Genomic DNA, 20,846 nt, shown 5'->3' on the forward strand with positions numbered 1-20,846 from the left:
GAATAAGACACATTTCAGGCTCTCATTGAGCTGACTTTCCCTAACAGTGAGACTTCAATAACAACATTCTGATGTTGCCTATGGCTGACTATTTCTTAGCTCTAATTTTTTGTTTATTAATTATTGTATATCCAAAATTTCTAAATAAAGGAAAATGCTGGACCACGTACCTGAGCTATTTTATCTGCATGTATGAGTGTGAATATATGAAAATCTAGATCTAGCAAATAGGAAGATATACAATGAAATACACCAAAAGTGAGCATTTTACAAATATTTGAATGGGACAGCCATTTAGTCCTGGAATGTATACATTATATTTTTTCAGTCCTCCAAAGTTGGTAATCTCTGTTCTTTTTTATATTCCCATGTCTTTTTATTACAGTCATAATATAGTACTAAGTATACTTTTCTTAAGTTTATATAATTATACAAGTAAAAAAATTTTAAAGTAGTCCAATTTTATCCAAAAGGAAAAGTTAAGTTTAAAATTATTTGGAATGTTAATGGAAAAATATCTCTCCAGACAAACTAAATGATGTATGACATAGACTTTACTTTTTTTTAAGGTTTCTTTGGGAGTATATTTGGATTAATGGGTGTATATGTTTATGATGGAGAACTGGTATCAAAGAATGGATTTTTTCAGGGGTATAACCGGCTGACCTGGATAGTTGTTGTTCTTCAGGTAAAGCATTTAAAGTCTTACATTTATGCTAATAAATTTTATTTTAATATAGAGAATCAAAGTAGCTATGATATACTGATATGAGGAAGAAGGGTCCCTTCTATCAGTACTCTGATTATCTCTAGTTTATTCAGGGAAGTTAAAATAGAACTGATCTAAATGCCGTAATGAAAACTTATTTGAAAATGAATCATGAATGAACTTTATGGTATTTAAATTTAACGTAACGAAAATGCAAGTTTAAGAATAAAAGAGCTGAAAGCTGAGGACAAATATAACTTGTAATTTTTCTACTGTTCTGATCATTTTACAGGAAGTCTGTGGTCAGCTATTTCAGGCTCAAGAAGCAGATCTAGATATTTAAATCTCTAACAGTTTATAGTTTATATTTTGGTTACATATTGGAGTATTCCTATCAAATTACCTCGGCTTATAACTTGAAATTATTCAAGGGTTGAGTAATTTCATCTTCAAAAAATACTTACTGAGTACTCTGGAGGATACAAAAATGAAGATAGAAGTCTCTGCCTTCACAAAGCCTTTCTCTAGAGGTATTTGAAGCTGTAAGAAACAAGGTCCCTTAGGGAGGATGGGTGAAGGTGGCAAAGGATAGTTGTGTTTTGAAAGCAGGAAGGATACTTCTATTTTTAATATAGGAGAAAAGGAGACAAGGGTAAGTGAAAATTCAGAGAAAATTTGAGGTAGAGATAGGGTAAGTCAGGAGAGTTTATGTATGATGGCTTTTATCCTATCAAGGAGGGAAGCTCTCTTTCCTTAAGAGGGGCTAAAGACTTGAGAAAAATTTAAAAGGTTTGGTACAGTTGGTATGAGGGATTAAATAGGGGAATGAGAACACTGCTGAGAAATACCAGGACTCAAACATCAATTTGTAGTGAGCTCACTTGGCATAATTTGTGACTTTCTCTCATGAAGCTTCTGCCATTTGAAGAGGTGCAGTGAAAGTGGGTAACCCAGACTTGGGAGCTGATATGTAGGTTTCTGTAGAAAACAAAACTATGAGATATGGTAAAACTTTGTTATTTAAGTAGCCACGATTTGGAATTTGAGAGGGACTTGGTAGAAAGTTCTTCACTCTTAAAGAGAATGATTAAAGTGCTTTAGGAAGAGTAATCTGACAGCAATGAAAGGTAGATTAGAATGGGAAGAAACTAGAGGAAGAAATCCAAGTTAGGCTATTAAAAGGCTAGTAAAATAACTTTCAAGTTACAGTTTATTTTTAATCAAAAGTAAAAATATTTCACTAATCAGTGTGTCCAATTTTCCCACATTTGTCTGAACAAGTGATGTTTAATTGCTAAATTGGATGAGGATAGATGTTTTATTCATAATATGGTCAAACTCCATTATAACAAACTGCAGATTATGCTGGTAGTTATTTTATCAGATACCTTTTGAAATAAGGGGGCTACTGAACAAAACCTAGAAGTCCATTTGTTATGAGATGTTTAATAAAAATCACTTACTTTAATGGGATTAGGCTATAGGACAAAGCCTAAAGCTTCATTGAGATGTTTTGAAAAGCAGTTTTATTATGTTTATTTTTTAAAATAATCTTTTAAAACTTCTGCAGGCACTGGGAGGCCTTGTAATAGCTGCTGTTATTAAGTATGCGGATAACATTTTAAAAGGATTTGCAACCTCTCTGTCCATAATATTATCAACACTGATATCTTATTTTTGGCTACAAGATTTCGTACCAACCAGGTAGTGTATTCTTTTCTATTTCTTTAAATCTCCAAAAGTATATAGAAAAATAAGAGTCCTTCATAAGATCTAATCTGAAAAATTTTGTTCTATTACAACTTTTGAAGAAATATAGTAAGATTCATTTAACTATCTTTTTAAAAAGGTTTCAAACTAAATGCATAAAAGAAAATCTAACACTGGAAAGCAATTTATACAATTTGGCTCGCCAGAATTTTCTCAATAGATCTGAACAGGTTTTTTTCCCCAAAGTTAAAAGTCATATTTTTAAAAGTTAATAAGTCATAAAATAAGTCATATAATTACTTTTTTTTTTTTTTTTTTTTTTTTTTTTTTTGGCGGTATGCGGGCCTCTCACTGTTGTGGCCTCTCCCGCTGCGGAGCACAGGCTCCGGACGCGCAGGCCCAGCGGCCATGGCTCACGGGCTTAGTTGCTCCGCGGCATGTGGGATCTTCCCGGACCAGGGCACGAACCCGTGTCTCCTGCATCGGCAGGCGGATTCTCAACCACTAAGCCACCAGGGAAGCCCGATATAATTACATTTTTAAATAAAGAATTTATATAGCTAAAGCCAAGAGTAGGTGACATTCTTCAAGAGGATAGTTTGTTTATACAGAGAAGGTGGCTCATGAGAAAATTCAATTAGGTGGTGACAGGGAGAAGAATAGTCTGAAAAAGAATTGCAGAAGGAATGATGGGTGAGGCAGCAGACCCAGGATCATGTAGTGTCATGGATGCCAAGAGAGAGAAGACAGAGTGAGGAAGAGTAAAGTGTGATAAAGTTCTATTTTTTTACAATTACTAACTTGTAATCCCAGAGTAATGAGATTATATTTTAATGGATTCCAGGATACCATTCATGGTTTCTTCTAACTTCACTCCCCTCCTTATCTTCTAATTCTCTAAACTTCAGAGTACTCTCTTCATCTGTCCTTGGACTTCTTATATCTGCACTCACTCCCTTGGTGATCTCTATTCTCATGGCTTTAAATACCACCTATAGGCTAATAACTCTCAAATTTAAATTTGAATTCCAGGCTTTTATATCTAATTGTCTATTTGACATTTTCTTCAATGTCTAACTCATTCCCCATCTCTGTCAGGGTTCCCAATTTAGTAAGTGGCAGCACCTTCATTCTTTCAGTTGCTTAGGCCAAAATCCTTTTTGACTTAGATAGGAACACAGTATATACACAGTAACCTCAGAGAAGGCAAACTCTATAGATATGGATATAGATAGCTTTATAAGAGGAAGTTAAAATGTGTGGAAATTTTTTATTTTCTTAAGTGATGTAAGGTCATCAGCTTCTCTTTACTCTTCTCTCACATGTCATTCTAATCCAGAAACAAATCCTGTCAATTATTCCTTTTTTTAAAAAAATTTTATTTATTTATTTTTGGCTGCGTTGGGTCTTCGCTGCTGCCCGCGGGCTTTCTCTAGTTGTGGTGAGCGGTGAGCGGGGGCTATTCTTCGTGGTGGTGTGCGGGCTTCACATTGTGGTGGCTTCTCTTGTTGCGGAGCACGGGCTCTAGGTGCACGGGCTTCAGTAGTTGTGGCACTTTGGGCTCAGTAGTTGTGGCTCGTGGGCTCTAGAGCACAGGCTCAGTAGCTGTGGCGTACGGGCTTAGTAGCTCCGTGGCATGTGGGATCTTCCCGGACCAGGGCTCGAACCGATGTCCCCTGCATTGGCAGGCAGATTCTTAACCACTGCGCCACCAGGGAAGTCCCCAATTCTTCCTTTTCAATATCTCCAGAAGCTGACCATTTCTCACAACCTCTACTGCTACCACCACGATCCAAGTCACCCTCATTTATCGTCTGGATTAAGGAAATAGTCTCCTGACTTGTCTCCTTGCTTCTTCTCTTCACCTGTGTCCCCGAATTTTCTCCATTCAGTAACCAGAATGATTCTTTTCAGTATAAATCAGATCATACTCAGAAACCCTCTAATTGCTTCCCATGTCACTCAAAACTTGTCACCATCGATGGCCTATTTGCTTTGGCTTTTAGCTACCTTTCTATCCTTACCTGATATTACTTTCCTCTTGTTTACCTTTCTTAAATTTTTTTTTGCCATTGTAACTTCTTTGCTGTGGACTTTGACTTGCCCTATTTTTCTTGGAAAACACATCCCCTACATATTCACATGGCATACTCCCTCATGTCCTCAGATCTTGGCTCAAATATCCCTTTATCAAGAGATCTCTCTAAGAAAAAGCACCCCCTCTTCCAACATTCTTTCCTCCCGTCTTCAGAAGACTTACCACCATCTGATAATAAGTAAGCAAGGCTGGAGCTTGGCATATAATAGATACTCAGTATGTTTGTGGAATGAATGTTCAATACCTTAAAATTTTAATAGTTAGTAAAATTAATTTGTGTTAGTGAGAGTTAGTGAGATAGGATTGTGGGTGGAATTTGGTAGTAGAAAAATGTAATATGCTCATTCTGTTTCTATATTGAACATTTATGGTTTGGTTCTTCTCTAGCAACTTGGACAATAGGTCTGGGACATGCATGTTGAAATCTGTAATTTTTCTGAGGCATGAATTTGAAAGTATTTCTGTTTTTAACTTGATACAGGAATGAATTACTTACATTGAGATAACCGTAATAATTAGCACCTATGTCTTAGTAATGCTTTATTCCCTACGTATTAAATGGGGAAATTACATGCTTTAATATTATTTGAGAATGTTTGGAACTTGTAGATTTTTAGGGTAACTTAAAAAGGCATACCTTTTTCAAAAAAAATAAAACATCAAATAAGGCCAAAGTGTTAACTTTAAATCTTCAAATCATGCAGGGAATAAAACAAGTAAATGATCAAGTAAACCAGCAGAGGGACAAAAGAGTAGGAGTTGTTCAGTAAGCTACATACCTGCATTTGTAAATCCATGTTTCTGAGGGAGCATGTAAGGTATGTTGGGATGAAGCTAAAAAGAGAAAAGACAATGATACTGTTATTATTGAATGAATGAATGTTTTGAGAATATGCATAGGACACCAAGTCAGATGGAGAAGACAGGTTATTTTTCCTAAAATAGATAGCTAAGCCCTCCATCTTTACGTATTCTTACTTTTGTGGAGAACTTCTATTATCCAATAAATGCAATGATCTATATTGTGAATATAATAATATATTTTCCTTTGTTATCCCCATTTCACCTCAAAGTTTTTTGGTTTCTCAGAAGTAGTACCCCTGACCCCTGTACCTGCCTTTCTGATTGTTCCTTTGGTAACTGTCAGTCTTCACTCTCTCTTATCTATCTCATCCACTGCCATGTCTTATCTGTCCTCTCTATGAAGATAACTCTAGATCCCTATTTTCAACTGACTGCTAGACATCTCTACTGATATATCACCAGTATTCCCTTTCCTATTTTTTTGTGCTCATTATTTTGCTTATTGGTATTGCCATCCTTGTATTTAGGCTTGCTTATTCTTTTATCACAAATTTATTTTGTCCACTATATGTCTGCCTGCCAGTGTACTAGATCCTGGAAAAACAGGAATGCCTGAATAAGATATGATTTTCTATCTTCAAGGAAGTCACAGTGACTGGAGAGACGGGCATAAGAATAAATTACTATGATCAATGCAGCAATGGAAGTATATACACAATTCCATTAGAAAGAGGGGGCTGAAATCCTTGAAATATTAAATTCTGATAGCTTTTTCCTTAACAAAATTTTTTCGCTCAGAACCAACTAAAAAATAGCTGGCTTGGGAAGCAGGGGTTTCCTGACAGTAGATAGTCTAGTACAGTGGTCCCCAACCTTTTTTGGCACCAGGGACCAGTTTTGTGGAAGACAGTTTCTCCACAGCCTTGTGGGGAGGGATGGTTTCGGGATGATTCAAACACATTACATTTATTGTGCACTTTATTTCTATTATTATTACATTGTAATATATAATGAAATAATTATACAAGTCACCATAATGCTGACAAGAGGCAGAGCTCAGGCAGTAATGCGAGCGATGGGGAGCGGCTGTAAATACAGATGAAGCTTCGATCGCTTGCCTGCTGCTCACCTCCTGCTGTGCGGCCCGGTTCCTAACAGGCCAGGATTGGGGACTCCTGGTCTAGTAGATCCTGTTAGAGATATCATACAATGGGTTCCTACGGTGGGTAGAAAGTTGGATCAGACAACTTTGCAACTGAGCATGTTATTCTATGCAATTCCAGATTTCTGGAAAGTTAAGAGAAGCTCATAATGATTGACAAAGAAAGTGCTCAGTCAGAAGCTTATGCAGCCTAAATAGTTACCAAATACTCCTGTGGTAGTAATTTTCTTCAAGATATTTACATTACAGGAAGTTTTATATTCTCTTAATCTTATATGTATTTATGTATTCAAGGCTTTTGAAAAGTTACACATCTGCATCAAGTCAACACTTGATTTATCATAACAGATAATGATTAAGCTCTCTCTATATGCTAGGTACTAGGAATATAATGATGAATGAGGAACACATGGTTGAGCTGGGGAGCAGAATGTAAATAACACATTATTTACTACAGTGTGATAAAGTGTTACCATAGAGTAACTCTGATTAGCGGAGTTAGTCTTGGAGACTTAAGACCTGAGTTGTTATGAATAAGCAGTTTTCTTGGGAGGGACACTGCAGACAGAGGAATAGCATCTACAAGAATACTGCCCTGAAAGGCATGTTGCGTTCACTAAATGGAGTGGCTGAATTATAGATGGGGTGGGGTAGGGTGGAGTGTGGGAGATAAGTTTGGAAGGACCATATTATGAAAGGCCCTTTAACTCATAATAAGGATTAGTGATCTTTTTCCCTTATAGAACAATTTTTTTTTTGAGGCAGGGGAGTGACTTCAAACTGTTCATAAAAACTTTAAAAGCACAACTAATTCATGTCCCTGTAACAGCACTTTGAAGAATATACATATTAAAAGTTAACACTGATATTCCAGTTTACATTCAGTTTGAGTTCCAGTACCAGTTTAAATTCATTTCCTGTTTATAGTAAGGTATATTATATATATGGATAAACTAAAGAAGAAACCAAGTCTTCCTGCATTCAGTCTTATTTCCTTTTGTAAAGCATCCTATAAAAATCCTGAGTTTTGCTTATTACTACCTTGTATTTTAAACTGAACTTTACTGTGGTTTGAAAAGAATGCAATTTTCCCTTTATATATTCAAATTTAAAAAAATTGAGATCTCTTATTATTCAATATATTATAGGCAAAAGGCACATTACAGTGAAATACTATATATACATATATGTATAACTGAATAACTTTGCTGTATAACTGAAACTAACACAATATTGTAAATTAACTATACTTCGATTTTAAAAAATGGTTTTGAAAAAAATGAAATACATTTTATACATCTTTGCTTTGGGAGACTACAGTATAGCACAGTGGATGAAAGTGCGGGCTTGGCTCTAGAGTTAAACATACCTGAGTTTGAATTCCATCTCCCACTTCAAGCTGTGGGACTTTAAGCAAATTATTTAAATTCTCTAAACCTGTTTCCTCATATATAAACAAATAAGGACAGTGCTAGTCCTTCTTCATAGGGTTGTTGTGAGAACTAAATGAGATAATGCACGTAAAACACTTAGCTAAATATCTGGAATGTAGTAAGTACTCAGTATTTGTTAGCCATGTTACTGGAACATTGTGTCCCAAATTATATTTGTTTTTATAGTAAAGAAATATAACTTGTTTTGTTTTTAATCTGATTTTCTCTTTTTCATTTTTTTCTTCATCTATTTAGTGTCTTTTTCCTTGGAGCCATCCTTGTAATAACAGCCACTTTCCTATATGGTTATGATCCTAAACCTGCAGGAAATCCCACTAAAGCATAGTGGTAATACTGTCTTTATCTGGTTTTTCACAATGGTGCACTAGGAATCTCAACATTAATCCTGCACAGAGGACTTCTACAGATTCTAAGAAAAAAATCATCATGCTGAATCTGATCATAATGTTCAAATGGTTTGAAAAAATAAAAGTTTAAGGATAAAATATATGTATATGTAACAAAATGCCTATTGCATCTAGAAATCAAAACTTGAAAGTATTTCCAGGGATTAGAATAATTATTGGAGGAAACTTGAAATCTGAGTTTAAAAAGATTTTATGTTTTTGATTGCTGCAGAAATATCCTATGCATTCTTTGCAAGAGCACACAACAAATGTCAGACATCAGTTTTGCAAATTAGATATATTTAATCTTATTAAATGTTTTTTATCTTACTCCTTCTGTACAGATATATCAAATAACATGGATATTCAAAGTTTGAAAATTATAATTACCTATAAAGCTGTGAAGAAATAGAAGGATGATTTGAAAAACATTTTCATGTATCTCAGATTTTTATATTTATACAGAAGATTACTAAACAAAGGATTGCTATATGTTGTAAATGTTCAACTGCATAAAAATTGATAAAGTAACATTCTGGGTCTGCTTTGTCAGACAATAAAATTCATATTTAAATTTAATGTAAAGAAATATACAAATCTATTTCTCCATCTACATTTTAAGATCTTTTAGTGCTTCAGAACTGCTGGAAGCAAGCAATCCAGTTGTTCCTATGTTAGGTAGTAGCCAGTTACTTTTACACTAATGGAGTTTTGTCCTTAATCTCTTAATTGTATTTCTTTTCTGTAAATCAGATAAATCCTTAATATTACTTTAAAATAAATTTCTGTGTGTGTTAATTTCCATTAAAGTTTTAAAATGTAATTTAAATACTCATATAATAATTTAAAATAATTATTGTCTAATGTCTCCATTTGGAGAATTTTGAACTATCAAAGCATATACTGTATATAACTAGAGCATTTTTAGATGAATATTTTACTCATTGATCTGTAAAAACTTCTTTTAATCTACAACTGTTGACAAAACAACCAAAACAATAGTAGTACAGATGTCAATAAATTGAGACCAAAATGACTTCTCTTGGAGACATTCCAGGTTGCCATGATATTACATTATTTTAAATGGCACTGTAAGTATAAATTCAAGGCTGCTCAGAAGAACTTTCTAGGCCTCTCATTAACCCACCATTCCCAGGAATTCTCTGATGCATGTCTGGGAGAGGCAGCGGAATTCTGAATTCCCTTTCTGTGGCCCTACAAAAGCTGCCAGGAAGGAGCCACAGCTTTGCTCTACAATAGTGGTTTCCTTTCCATTTGATTAGCACTGGAGTTGAGATTGCAAATTACATGAGTTATTTAATAAATTGGTTCAGGGAGAGAAAATATAGCAGAAATGATCAAATGAACTGGTGGGCACAAATACTTTCTAAAATTGGAATATGGGTTTAATTATTAACTAGAGACAGAATTACCTATTATGTATAGGAAGTTTTTTTCTTTCATACATTATATATTTTTAAAAGTCTCCTGTTCTAATAGTATAAATCTGTAAAAAATAAATATTTTTATATAATTCTAATGGATTTTGTTAAACAAAATTTGGCTGAAAAATACTGTTACAAACGGTTGGCTACTCTTGGCTAATTAGGACTGGCTGTGTTAACTTTGCTGCGGCAAACCTAGCCTCTACAGGACAAAAGCCTAATATATTCCATACAGAGTTTTAAAAAATGCTTAAAATTACAAAGTATTTTAAATTAATTTGCTGGTGATTCCAAGTTGGCACCAAGCAAACTTTCTGAAACTCTGACTTACGACTTTCAGTGACCACCTTTTAGAGTATTTATTTAATAACTTTACCACAATTTGAGAATGGTGTTTTTAGACTGTAACAACATTCAGGCTTACATCTTATTACTTACTGCTAAGGGAAATCTAAATCCTATAATGAACAGAATTCAAGACTACATATAAAGATTTATGTTCAGCTCACACTGAAGTACTGGTTGGGTACCTATATGTTAATTCGGTGTGCATTCATAATTGTTAATCCAGGTTTAGTCTCTCAGTTTTAACACTTCAAAAATGATACAGCAAATTATTGGACATCAGACGTGTTAGTTACAATAGTAATACATTTTCAGGTGTCCAAACTAACACAATTTTCAAGATTCCCAGCAAAGTTTATAAAATATAATCAAGAGTTTTGAGAAAGGGCAAAATAGTCTATTTGCAAAGCAAACTTTTATTAGACAGGCATAATTTATATTTTGCTTTTCTAGTAGGTTTGAAAACATTATTAGAGATTTGGTTGTGTAGTTTGTGATTCATAAAGAAATAATCATTTGAGAAGGTGGACCTATATCCTAGATCATGTCACATATACAGATACTGCTCTTTTCTTCTGTGTGTGCTGTGTGTTTTGATGACCTCCAGAAGCCTTATTGTATCAATCTTTTATAATGATGACTCCTTGATTATTTAAATTCTTATACTTTTTAGAGTTTACATGTTACTACTTTGTTCATTATAAAAATGTGCTAACTCATGGGAGAAGAGTGCCAATTGATAGTTCTATAAAACTTAAGTATATGGTATTTTGGAAGAAAATTTTGAAATGCAACGTGTAGATGTATCAACACAGTAATATTATCAGTTCTATAATAAGTGATTTTTAGAGACATTGTAGACCAGTTTTATGGTGGAAAATGTAGTTTAGAGATGCAAAACTTAACTGTTTACATCAATTTATATTGAATGTCACAATTTCATAGAAGGAAAGGTGGTTTGATATTTAAACTAGATTCTAAGGAGACAGAATTTAAGTGGAAACTAATTGACTTTGTGCTCAGTAGACTTAGTGTAATACAAACTATTCTTAAGAACTGATACACTTTTCCTACATATCAAATTATTAGACATTTAAAATGTCATTGTATAGTCACTCACCTGAGTTTTGTTTAGTTTTTAAAAACAGGATTTAGCGTCACTCATTTTATTTACACTTTCATTGTTATAATATTTAATTACATGTGAATGTATGCTCTACATAAGAAAAAGTTTATAAAAGTTATTTATGCTATATTGAAAGTCATCTTAAGGATCTCCCAGATATGTAGCATATTTAAAGTAATTATAGGACCAAAGAAAAAGCACCTTTATAAAAATCTGGTCCTATGTGCCTTGCTTTACCAAATACCTGACTTTTCTGGAGGACATTACCGTAATTCACAATTTTGGACACATAGGCAAAATTAGGATGTTTTAAGAATAACTATAATTCAATTTTTTTCGTTGTTTCAACATTTGCTATTTAAATCCATTATCTAACAGAATATTAAAATAGGTATATTATACAAGTATTAGTGAACAGAACTTATTTAAATAAATTATGGTACTATTGCTCCATCATTGAAATTTTGAAACTTTAACAATTGTATATAATTGTCATTTTGGTTTTTTATTTTTTATTATAAGATATAATTTACTGTGATTTTTAAACTATTTTTTTAATGATTTGGATTCTGAATTTGTCTATATGTGTATTTCCTTTGTTTAGGAAGATTCTTTTGGGTTTGGGGCTGTGATTTGTATGTTTAAATTTTTTATGGACATAATTCAAAGGAATCTGTAAATTGGTCTTTTGTTAAATGGCTTTTTAATTGATAAATTTCTCTGTCATTTTTTGGTATCCAGTTATTATCTATTCAGTAGATTTATGGAAATAGATTATTTTCATAACTATGTAAATTTTTTCCTATATTTCCTTGTTTCCCTATTCACCTGTGCTTGACTTAACCATGAATTAGTCTCCTCTCTGTATATCAAAAATGACTCACTGAGGCTTTCCCTACCTCTCTAGTTACCTTTATCATGTGTGTGATCTTCCTTTTTACTGGCCTATGCCCTAGCATGAAAGACTGGATTTTATTTAAACTCGTTAGAATTTCTCTACCTGTATGATGATAACAGTCTAAAATCTTTTTGCTTTAAATAAATAATCTCTTTGCTAGCCTCAAAGTTAAGAAATTACAGTAATTGGTATATATTTTTTTCATATTTTTTTTGGGCCGCACTGCATGGCTTGCGGGATTTTAGTTCCCTGACCAGGGATCAAGCCTGTGCCCCCTGCAGTGGAAGCACGGAGTCCTAACCACTGGACTGCCAGGAAATTCCCAATTTTCTTCATAATTTGAATATAATTGCTTCTATTGTGACTATCAATTCAATGCATAGAGATCAAATGATAAGCAATATAAAGGATTTTATTTCCACCTTTATTACTGAAGTAACCTTGTACAAAATGCTGTTTTAAAATGTTACTAAAATAAGGATAGCAGCATTAAAATGTATACTCTTCTTTGGTATCTTCTCAGAAGCACTAACTGAAAATCTTTAAATATTTTTTTATTGGAATACTTTTGTTGAAAGTATATCAAAATCCTTGAATCCTGTGCTATGCAAATATGCCTCATAATCTAAATCTTATAGATACCACTGCCATTCAACAGTCAGATAGTGACCAGCGTTAGTAATCATAATTGTCTTTCTTACTGTTCTTAAAAGGAGAATTTTTTCAAAGCAGGATTGATTACATACACATTACAGAGGAGGAAATATCAGAGGAAATAAATTGCCAAACTTCAAATCCCAAAGATTTGAAACTGTACTATAGTAGAGTGTCTTGGTGACTATAAATTCAGAGGTTTCCCAAATTCACCTTCAGGTTCAATAATTCACTAGAAAGAACTCACTGAAAGCTATTATACTCATAATCACATTTATTCCAGAGAAAGAATACAAATTAGAACCAGCCAAAGGAAGAGACACATAGGGGCAGAGTCTAGGAGGGGTCCAAACTCCAGTCGTCCTTTCTAGTTGTCCATTCCCTGTGGAGTCTTAGACAATGTTATATACTCTTGCCACAATTTATGATACTACACGCGAGTACTGCCAATCAGGAAAGTTCCGCTTTGGTGGTCAGATTTTTACTGAAGTTTTATTACTTGGCATGATTGATTGATTCTTTGCACACATGGTTGAACTCACTCTCCAGCCCTGACCCTCCCTGGAGAACTAGCTGACATCAGGCTCTAGGGGCTCATGTTAGCATAAATTATCAGATGTGATTTGAGGAGCCCAACATGAATAACAAAGACACTCCTCTCACTGGGACCTCCTGACATGTAGGCCAAAACTCTTTGGGTAAGGCCAAATTCCTTACACAGTAGCCATTCATCTCTAATACACATTCTTCTGAACTAATGAGGGTGACACAAGCAATGACAATTGTTTATGGAGACATTTATACATTGTCATTTTTAATTTCAGAAATTCTGTGAAATGATTCTGAACATATGACTCGAGGGCAGAAAAACAATCAGATACAGTGCTAAGCAGCATATGTAGTATTTATTTAGTTTTCAGTTCTGATATTTAATTACAATTTTATTAAATGTTGGAATATTTAAAAGAAATTTAAAAATTAATTTATAAACTTTTAATCTATGATGTATATTAACATACAATTTTGATCTAATTTTATTTATTTATTTAGAAGATCTAATTGGCTTTTTTGATGATTCATGAATTGGGCAGCATCCCATCTAGCAACTAGAAGGGTGCTCCCTGAGCTAACTGTAAATTACCAGTAGCCATCACTTTAGTTTGGCTCATAATAGGCTTTCATTGTTAACTGACAGCTCCACATTTCCAGTCATCCTTTATTGGGGTTAAGTATCAGCCCTCCATTGGATCTAATCAGGTTTTTTCATTTATGCATTTATTTACATTTATTTATTTAGGGTTTCTAATATGTTAAAAGTAACTTCTTTAAAACAAACAGTAATGATATTCCTTTGGGAATAGTTTACCTAAGATACACACTTTCATCCTTTAACTTGAAGATTTAAAAGAATAATGAATGCTGTTACAGTGTTTTGGGGTAATCATCTGAAAATTCACTCTAAAAAATGTACTTTAAATGTAAAATATTTAAAAGGTTTAGTTAAATGTGTTAAATCAGACTTCACTTGTATATTTTAAACAAAATCTGTGGATGTGAGTTTGTGTTCTTTTGTTGTTGTTGTTGTTCTTCCTTTTAAAAAACATTGTATATACAAAAACACAATTTCTGGGCTTCCCTGGTGGCGCAGTGGTTGAGAGTCCTCCTGCCGATGCAGGGGACATGGGTTCGTGCCCCGGTCCGGGAAGATCCCACATGCCGCGGAGCGGCTAGGCCCGTGAGCCATGGCCGCTGAGCCTGTGCGTCCGGGGCCTGTGCTCCGCAACGGGAGAGGCCACAACAGTGAGAGGCCCGCGTACCGCAAAAAAAAAAAAAAAAAAACCACAACACACAATTTCTAATAATTGAGGGTTTAAGTTTTCTCCTTTAGGCTGAAGTTTTATTATGTTCCATTTTATTTATTTTGCTTGGATAGTAAATACAGCAATTAAAAATTATGATGCTAAGTGCTTTTTCTAATATATGCAAGCTGCTTCAATAGGTTTTTAAATATAGCAACAGTAATAGTTCTTGGATGCTAATAGTATTACAGAAAATGACAGGTGAGTTTATGTTTCATTTTACAGCTGTTTCAAAATATTGCTATGAATTCTAAAATTTTAAAATCTGAAGCTTACTTTGGATGTTATATATATATATAATGCCCCAAATTTTCATTACTTTTTATTCGTCTCCATTCACCTTAAAGGCCTTTTTGCCGTGCCACACAGTTTGTGGAATGTTAGTTCCCTGACCAGGGATTGAACCTGGGTCTCGGCACTGAAAGCGTAGAGTCCTAGGCATTGGACCACCAGGGAATTCCCCTGTTTTTGCTTTTAATATTTCGTTTTTATACTATTATTGCCGTTTTTAATGACTTCAATCATGCTATGATAGATTGTCAGCCTAGTTTTGAAAAATTCATGGGTCATCTCCGTGTACTCACAAAGTAAACATTGTTAAAAGACCTTTTTTTTAAATTTAAATTTTCCCTAACTTATTTGGAAAAAATTTTAAAGTATATAAAAGTTGAAATAATAGTATACCCATTTGCCCTCCACCTGAATTCAACAATTATTAACATTTTGCCATACTAGCTTTATCAGGACACTTCTAAAAATATGGACATTTTTCTAATTAAATTCAATCCCATTATCACACTTAAAATTTAATTTTATTGTATCATCTACGTTCATATTCAGATATTTCCAGTTGTTTCAAAAAATGACCTTTTACAGTTTTTTTGGCTTTGACCCAGGATTCAGTTGAGGTTCATACTTTCTATTTGATTGTCTCTTTTAGTCTAGAAGATCCTTCCCTGTACCCCAATGGCTTTTTTTTCCCCATGATGTGACTTTTTGAAGAATCTAAGTCACTTGGCATCTATCCATGATCTGTCAATATCCTTGATTTGTTCCCTTTATTCTTTGCATTTCCTTCAAACTGGAAGTCTGTAGGTTTAACTTCAGGTTAAATGTTTTGGGAAAGAATATTTCATAGATTATCTTGTAGGTTTTATATTGTATCACATTAGAAGACACATAATTCTAGATTGTCTCATTATTGATGATAATCATTTAGTCAAGGTGGTGACTAACAGATCTTTCCATTGTAAAGGTCATTTTCTCCCCTTAGTAATTAGTATTCTTTTGGGTAATATTTTGGCACCATGGGAATGTTCTTTTTCCTACCAGGCTTTCATTCAATGGTTTTGGCATCAACTGATGATTCTTAACTGAATCATTTATCACACTGAGGTGCAAAATAGTGATATAAAATTTTTTAATTCTCTAATTTTCTTCTACATTTATTATATAGTTTCTATTCCTCTATTTTAAAAAGATTATTTTCCCTCCTTTCTTGTTCCCAAAGCCCTGTTTTTTTTTCCAGATATCACTGTCCTCAATCTTCAATGTAAATATTATAGCTAATTATAGTCACAGTTTTGTTGTTTTGTTTGTTTTTTTTTAGCTGCACCTCACGGCTTATGAGATCTTAGTTCCCTGACCAGGGATCAAACCCAGGCCCTTGGCAGTGAGTGTGGAGTCCTAAACACTGGACTGCCAGGGGATTCCCCAGTCACATTTCCTTTTGATGTTCATATCGTAAGCCAGTAGCCAGTGGAGGTCACTAGAAGCTAGCTTCTGTTCTGTTAGACGTGACCACATTAGTCTTTGAGGTCCTTCTTGCTTCAGGTACAATAATATGTTACAGGCTTGCCTCATACTCGTCCTGTTTAAAGATGGGGAATATCAGCTATTTCTCCAAGGAGCCCTATCTGTTCCTTTTAGGGGGAATGGAATTTGAACTCCATTTGCTTATGGGCCATATATCAGTGGGCAGAGCTAGGAAATAACATTTTTAAGAGTTCATGAATTTATATCAATGTTTACAACTAAAAATTAGTATTACAAGCTTTTATCTTATTTTATATTTGCCTCTCTTTTCTCTTACAGTGAAAATATTGGTTCTGAGTAACATTAGCATATTTGCTTATGTTTTATTATATAGCTTATGTTTCAGCACTACAATACCAGTATTACTAATGGAAAACATACTGAATAAAATTTAAGATCTCTTTGCAGTTCTCTTTGTCCTTAGAATAGCCCACTAAGAGTATGTGTTCAAAAGTTAATGTAAATTACTACTTTCTCTACATGATTAAGCTATCACTGTGATATAACTAGTTTCGTTTGTTTTTGTTTGTATTCAATTTTATATTTAATTTAAAAATTTTATTGCTTTTGAATGCGTGAAGCATTTACATGGTTCCAAGTTAAAACTATATAAAAAGTATACTCAGATTAGCCAAGCTGCCATGCCTATGCTTCCAGCCCATTCCTAATCACCTCCTATAGACAATTATTTTCATTAGTTGCTAGTTTATCTTTCCTGTGTTTTTTTTTTAAAAATAAAGTGTGTACATTGCTATATTTATTGCGTTTCTTTCACCATGTGGAGTGTGTTCCTTGCTTTTAAATTTTCTTTTTATGTTTAGAAAGGGTTTTCTGTTCTAGTGGTTACCTTTTTACTGATAACATTTTATGTAATGCCATAAAATACCTCTTTTTGCTTGTTTAAGCTTCTATTGTTTGCCGTTTCAAATGTTCTTTGACTCCCATCTAATTGCCTTTGTGACAACCAATGAACATATTCTACTCCTTCCTCCCACCTTCTCATATTTTTTAGTTGCCTTATTTCTATTCGAGATGTTTTTGAACATATAACATTTACACACTATTTTTTCACCCTAGTCCCTGCATTTGTTATAAAATTAAATATATTTTAAGTATATTTAATACTCTTCACCAGTACTTTAGCTGAAGGCTCCCCAATCAACTCTTGGCTGGATGAAGCTCTTCTAGTAGAGTACTCAAGGAGGGCTTGTAAGTACAATATTCCTCAAGTTCTAGCATGTTTAAAATTTCTTCTAGAGCCCAGATACTTTAAATACAGCTTCATGAACTATAAAATCTTTGGCTCACACTTTGAGTTTTTTTGAAAATGTTGCTCCATTGTTGTGTTGCTTGGTGTTATTGTCAAGAAATCTGGCACCATTTGATTTTTTTCCCCCCCTTTGGAAAAAATATTAACTTTGTTGTTGTTTTTTTCCTGGAGGCCCAGATAATTTTTTCCATGTCATTTTCTCTCTGATCCTTATTTTCTCTTTTTTTCCTTATAGCTGATTTATTCCTTTCCTCCATGTTCCTTATTTTCATGTGTATCTGTTCTCTCTTAGGAACCCTGTAATTTAGTTTTCATTTTTTTAGATGATTTTACTATTTCAGTAAATTGCCTGAGTTTGATCAACTCTCATCTTCCTATTGAGTTTTTAACAGTTTTTTACATTCTTTCACATCTGCAATTGCTCATTTAATTCATTGGAGTGACATATATATATGTATATATGTATATATATATATATTTTTTTTTTTGCGGTACGCGGGCCTCTCACTGTTGTGGCCCTCCCATTATGGAGCACAGGCTCCGGACAGTGGCCATGGCTCACGGGCCCAGCCGCTCTGCGGCATGTGGGATCTTCCTGGCCCGGGGCACGAACCTGCGTCCCCTGCATCGGCAGGCGGACTCTCAACCACTGCGCCACCAGGGAAGCCCGTTTTCCTTTTATAGTAGCCTTTTATGGGGTTTTGGTGGCTTTTTCTGTCCCTCGTAAAACATGTAGGATTTTCTTGGATCAGCAAGAACAGATTGTTCTACAGAAGGAAGGGGTGAAAGAATGTAGGTGACTGTTTCATAATTAAGGAGGCCCTCTTCTGTTTGTATGGTGACGTGCAGTTTCTTTAATAAACGGCACATCTGGGGGGGCTGGATTCTGCCATACAATCTTGTTTCTTTAGGAATATTTCGCTTCAGCCACTTGCCCTTCTCTCCAAGGGATTTCTCTCCCTTCCAAAGTGCCTCATGAACTGTTCTCATGAACTTTCCAAATACTGGTTCTTGCCTGTTTTCAAGCCTGATTATTCACCTTCTCATTAATTTGGGGAACTTCCAGGATCCTTCCAAATCACTCCATTTTGCTTATGTTAGCTAATGCTAGTTTCTGTTGACTATAACCAAAAACCCTAACGGACACATCAACCTCTTAACGTAAAGTTTGTGAATCTTCACAACCCCAAATCACACAGAAAGCCACAAATATATGCACAGTAAATCTGTTACAAGACTCATCTCTTGTTTACTATTGCAGCTCTTCTAGCACAATGCCTGGGGCATTCTGGACATTCAATATATGCTGAATTTCTCTTATTACCTTTTTTACAACAGCACTTACCACAATTTGTAATTATCTTCATTTTGTGTTTGTTTTATAACTCTGTCCCCCAGTATAATTAAGCTCTACATAGATAAATATCATGTCATCTATTGATGTATCTCCAGTGTCTAGTAAAACTGGCAGACACTTAGAGGTACTCAAAATATTTTTTTGAATGACTGAACAATAATCAGTTGTTAAGGATGATAAAACTGGTGCAGCTAGATGAAGTATGATTTTGAAAAAGGTCAGAGTAACCACACAATAAATGATCTTACCAACCCTCTCTATCCATCCAAAACAAACTCCTGGGGATTTAACTATGAAATCTATCTCATCTTACTTTCTCTAAAGAGCTTCAAGTCAGTTTTGGTAAGAGAATATTTTTAAACAAATGTTGAGTTTACTTATTTACTTATTGAATTATCAGGCTAAAATGCCTATCTTCTCCGTTCCATGGAAATTGATTTGTTTTCTATTTCTAGTCAGTTATCGAAATAGAAAATTCAATCAAATTTATTTTTTAACATTTTAAAATAATTTCAAGCTTACAGAAAAGTCGCAAGAATAGTACCAAGAACATACACTCCCTTTACGCTGTGTATTAGTTATCTATAGCTGTGTGCCAAATTACCCCAAAGCTTAGTGGCTTAAAACAAGTACTTTTTATCTTACAGTTTCTGAGAGTCAGGAAACCAGGAGTGGCTTAGCTGGGCAGGCATAGCTCAGGGTTTCCTGAAGTTGCAGTCAGGATGTTGGCATGGGTTGCTGTCATCCAAAGCATTGAGCAGGACTGGAGGACTGGCTTCCAAGATGACTCACTCACATATCTGTTGGTGGAAGGCCTCAGTACAGGCTGCCTAAGTGTCCTCATGACATAGCGGCTGGTTTCCACTAGATTTGGGTCCTGAGTGAATGAAAAAGAAAGCTAGCGGGAAGATGCAGAGCCTTTTATGACCTAGCCTAGGAAGTCAGACACTCACTTCTACAATATCCTATTAGATAACAGAGTCACTAAGCCCAGCCCACACTCCTGAGAAGGGGAATTAGACCCCGCCTCTAAGAGAACATCATTGAATTTGTGAACGTATCTTAAAACCACCACACACAAACTCACTATTTTTTTAATCACCTTGCCATTTTGCTTTATCACTCTCTCAACCCCCTCCTCTCACATACATACATGCTATTTCCTAACCATTTAAGAGTAGGTAGCATGCATCACATTCCTTCACTCCTTAAGACTCCGGTGTATATTTAAGGAAAAGGGTATTCTCTTACATAACACAGTAATCTCAAATTTAACATCGTGATACTTTAATATGAAGTCCATACTCCACTTGTGACAACTGTTAATTAACAGCGTTCATTAACAACGTTACTTTTTAAACAACACGGTAAAACAGGTAGTGGGCTACAAAGTGTGGCCTAGATTATGTAAATTTTTATTGGCAGGGATTAGAGAAAAGATTCTGCCTGGGGCCAGGGAGCTCCTGGAAACAGGAGGGCTTCAGCTGAGCTCCAGGCTTTCCCCACCTCCGCCCCCGGCACCAGAAGGACAAAAGACTAGGTAAACTCAGTTTATCTTTACCCCTTCAGTCACCCACTATTTCTGTAAAACTATTTCAACGGTTTCCTTCAGTTCCGGTGTTGGTTAGAACACACTTGGAGACAGCCCTCATAGTTGAGGACACCTGGTTAAAATTCCAGTGCAACCGTTTATCAGCTGTACTTCCACTAGCACGTAACTTTTCGAAACTTAAATTCTTCTCTGTTTAGGGGAT

General features: G+C 34.7%; 1 protein-coding gene across 3 annotated transcripts in view; it reads left to right on the forward strand.

Annotated features, from left to right (window-relative positions):
* The window catches only part of SLC35A3 (solute carrier family 35 member A3), a 50,179-nt gene extending 35,831 nt beyond the window's left edge, over positions 1-14,348 (forward strand). For 2 of the 3 annotated variants that reach the window (XM_059077684.2, XM_067040547.1), the window contains exons 6-8: positions 570-688; positions 2,280-2,413; positions 8,172-14,348. In XM_059077684.2, the coding sequence (XP_058933667.1) occupies positions 570-688; positions 2,280-2,413; positions 8,172-8,262 (344 nt within the window). In that variant the 3' untranslated portion in view covers positions 8,263-14,348. Of the gene's footprint in view, positions 1-569; positions 689-1,001; positions 1,082-2,279; positions 2,414-8,171 lie in introns of those variants that run through there. The other variant, XM_067040551.1, reaches the window with a different exon arrangement.
* Positions 14,349-20,846: the final 6,498 nt, after the last annotated feature.

This window comes from Kogia breviceps, chromosome 1, assembly GCF_026419965.1.
Source record: "Kogia breviceps isolate mKogBre1 chromosome 1, mKogBre1 haplotype 1, whole genome shotgun sequence".
NCBI lineage: Eukaryota > Metazoa > Chordata > Mammalia > Artiodactyla > Physeteridae > Kogia > Kogia breviceps.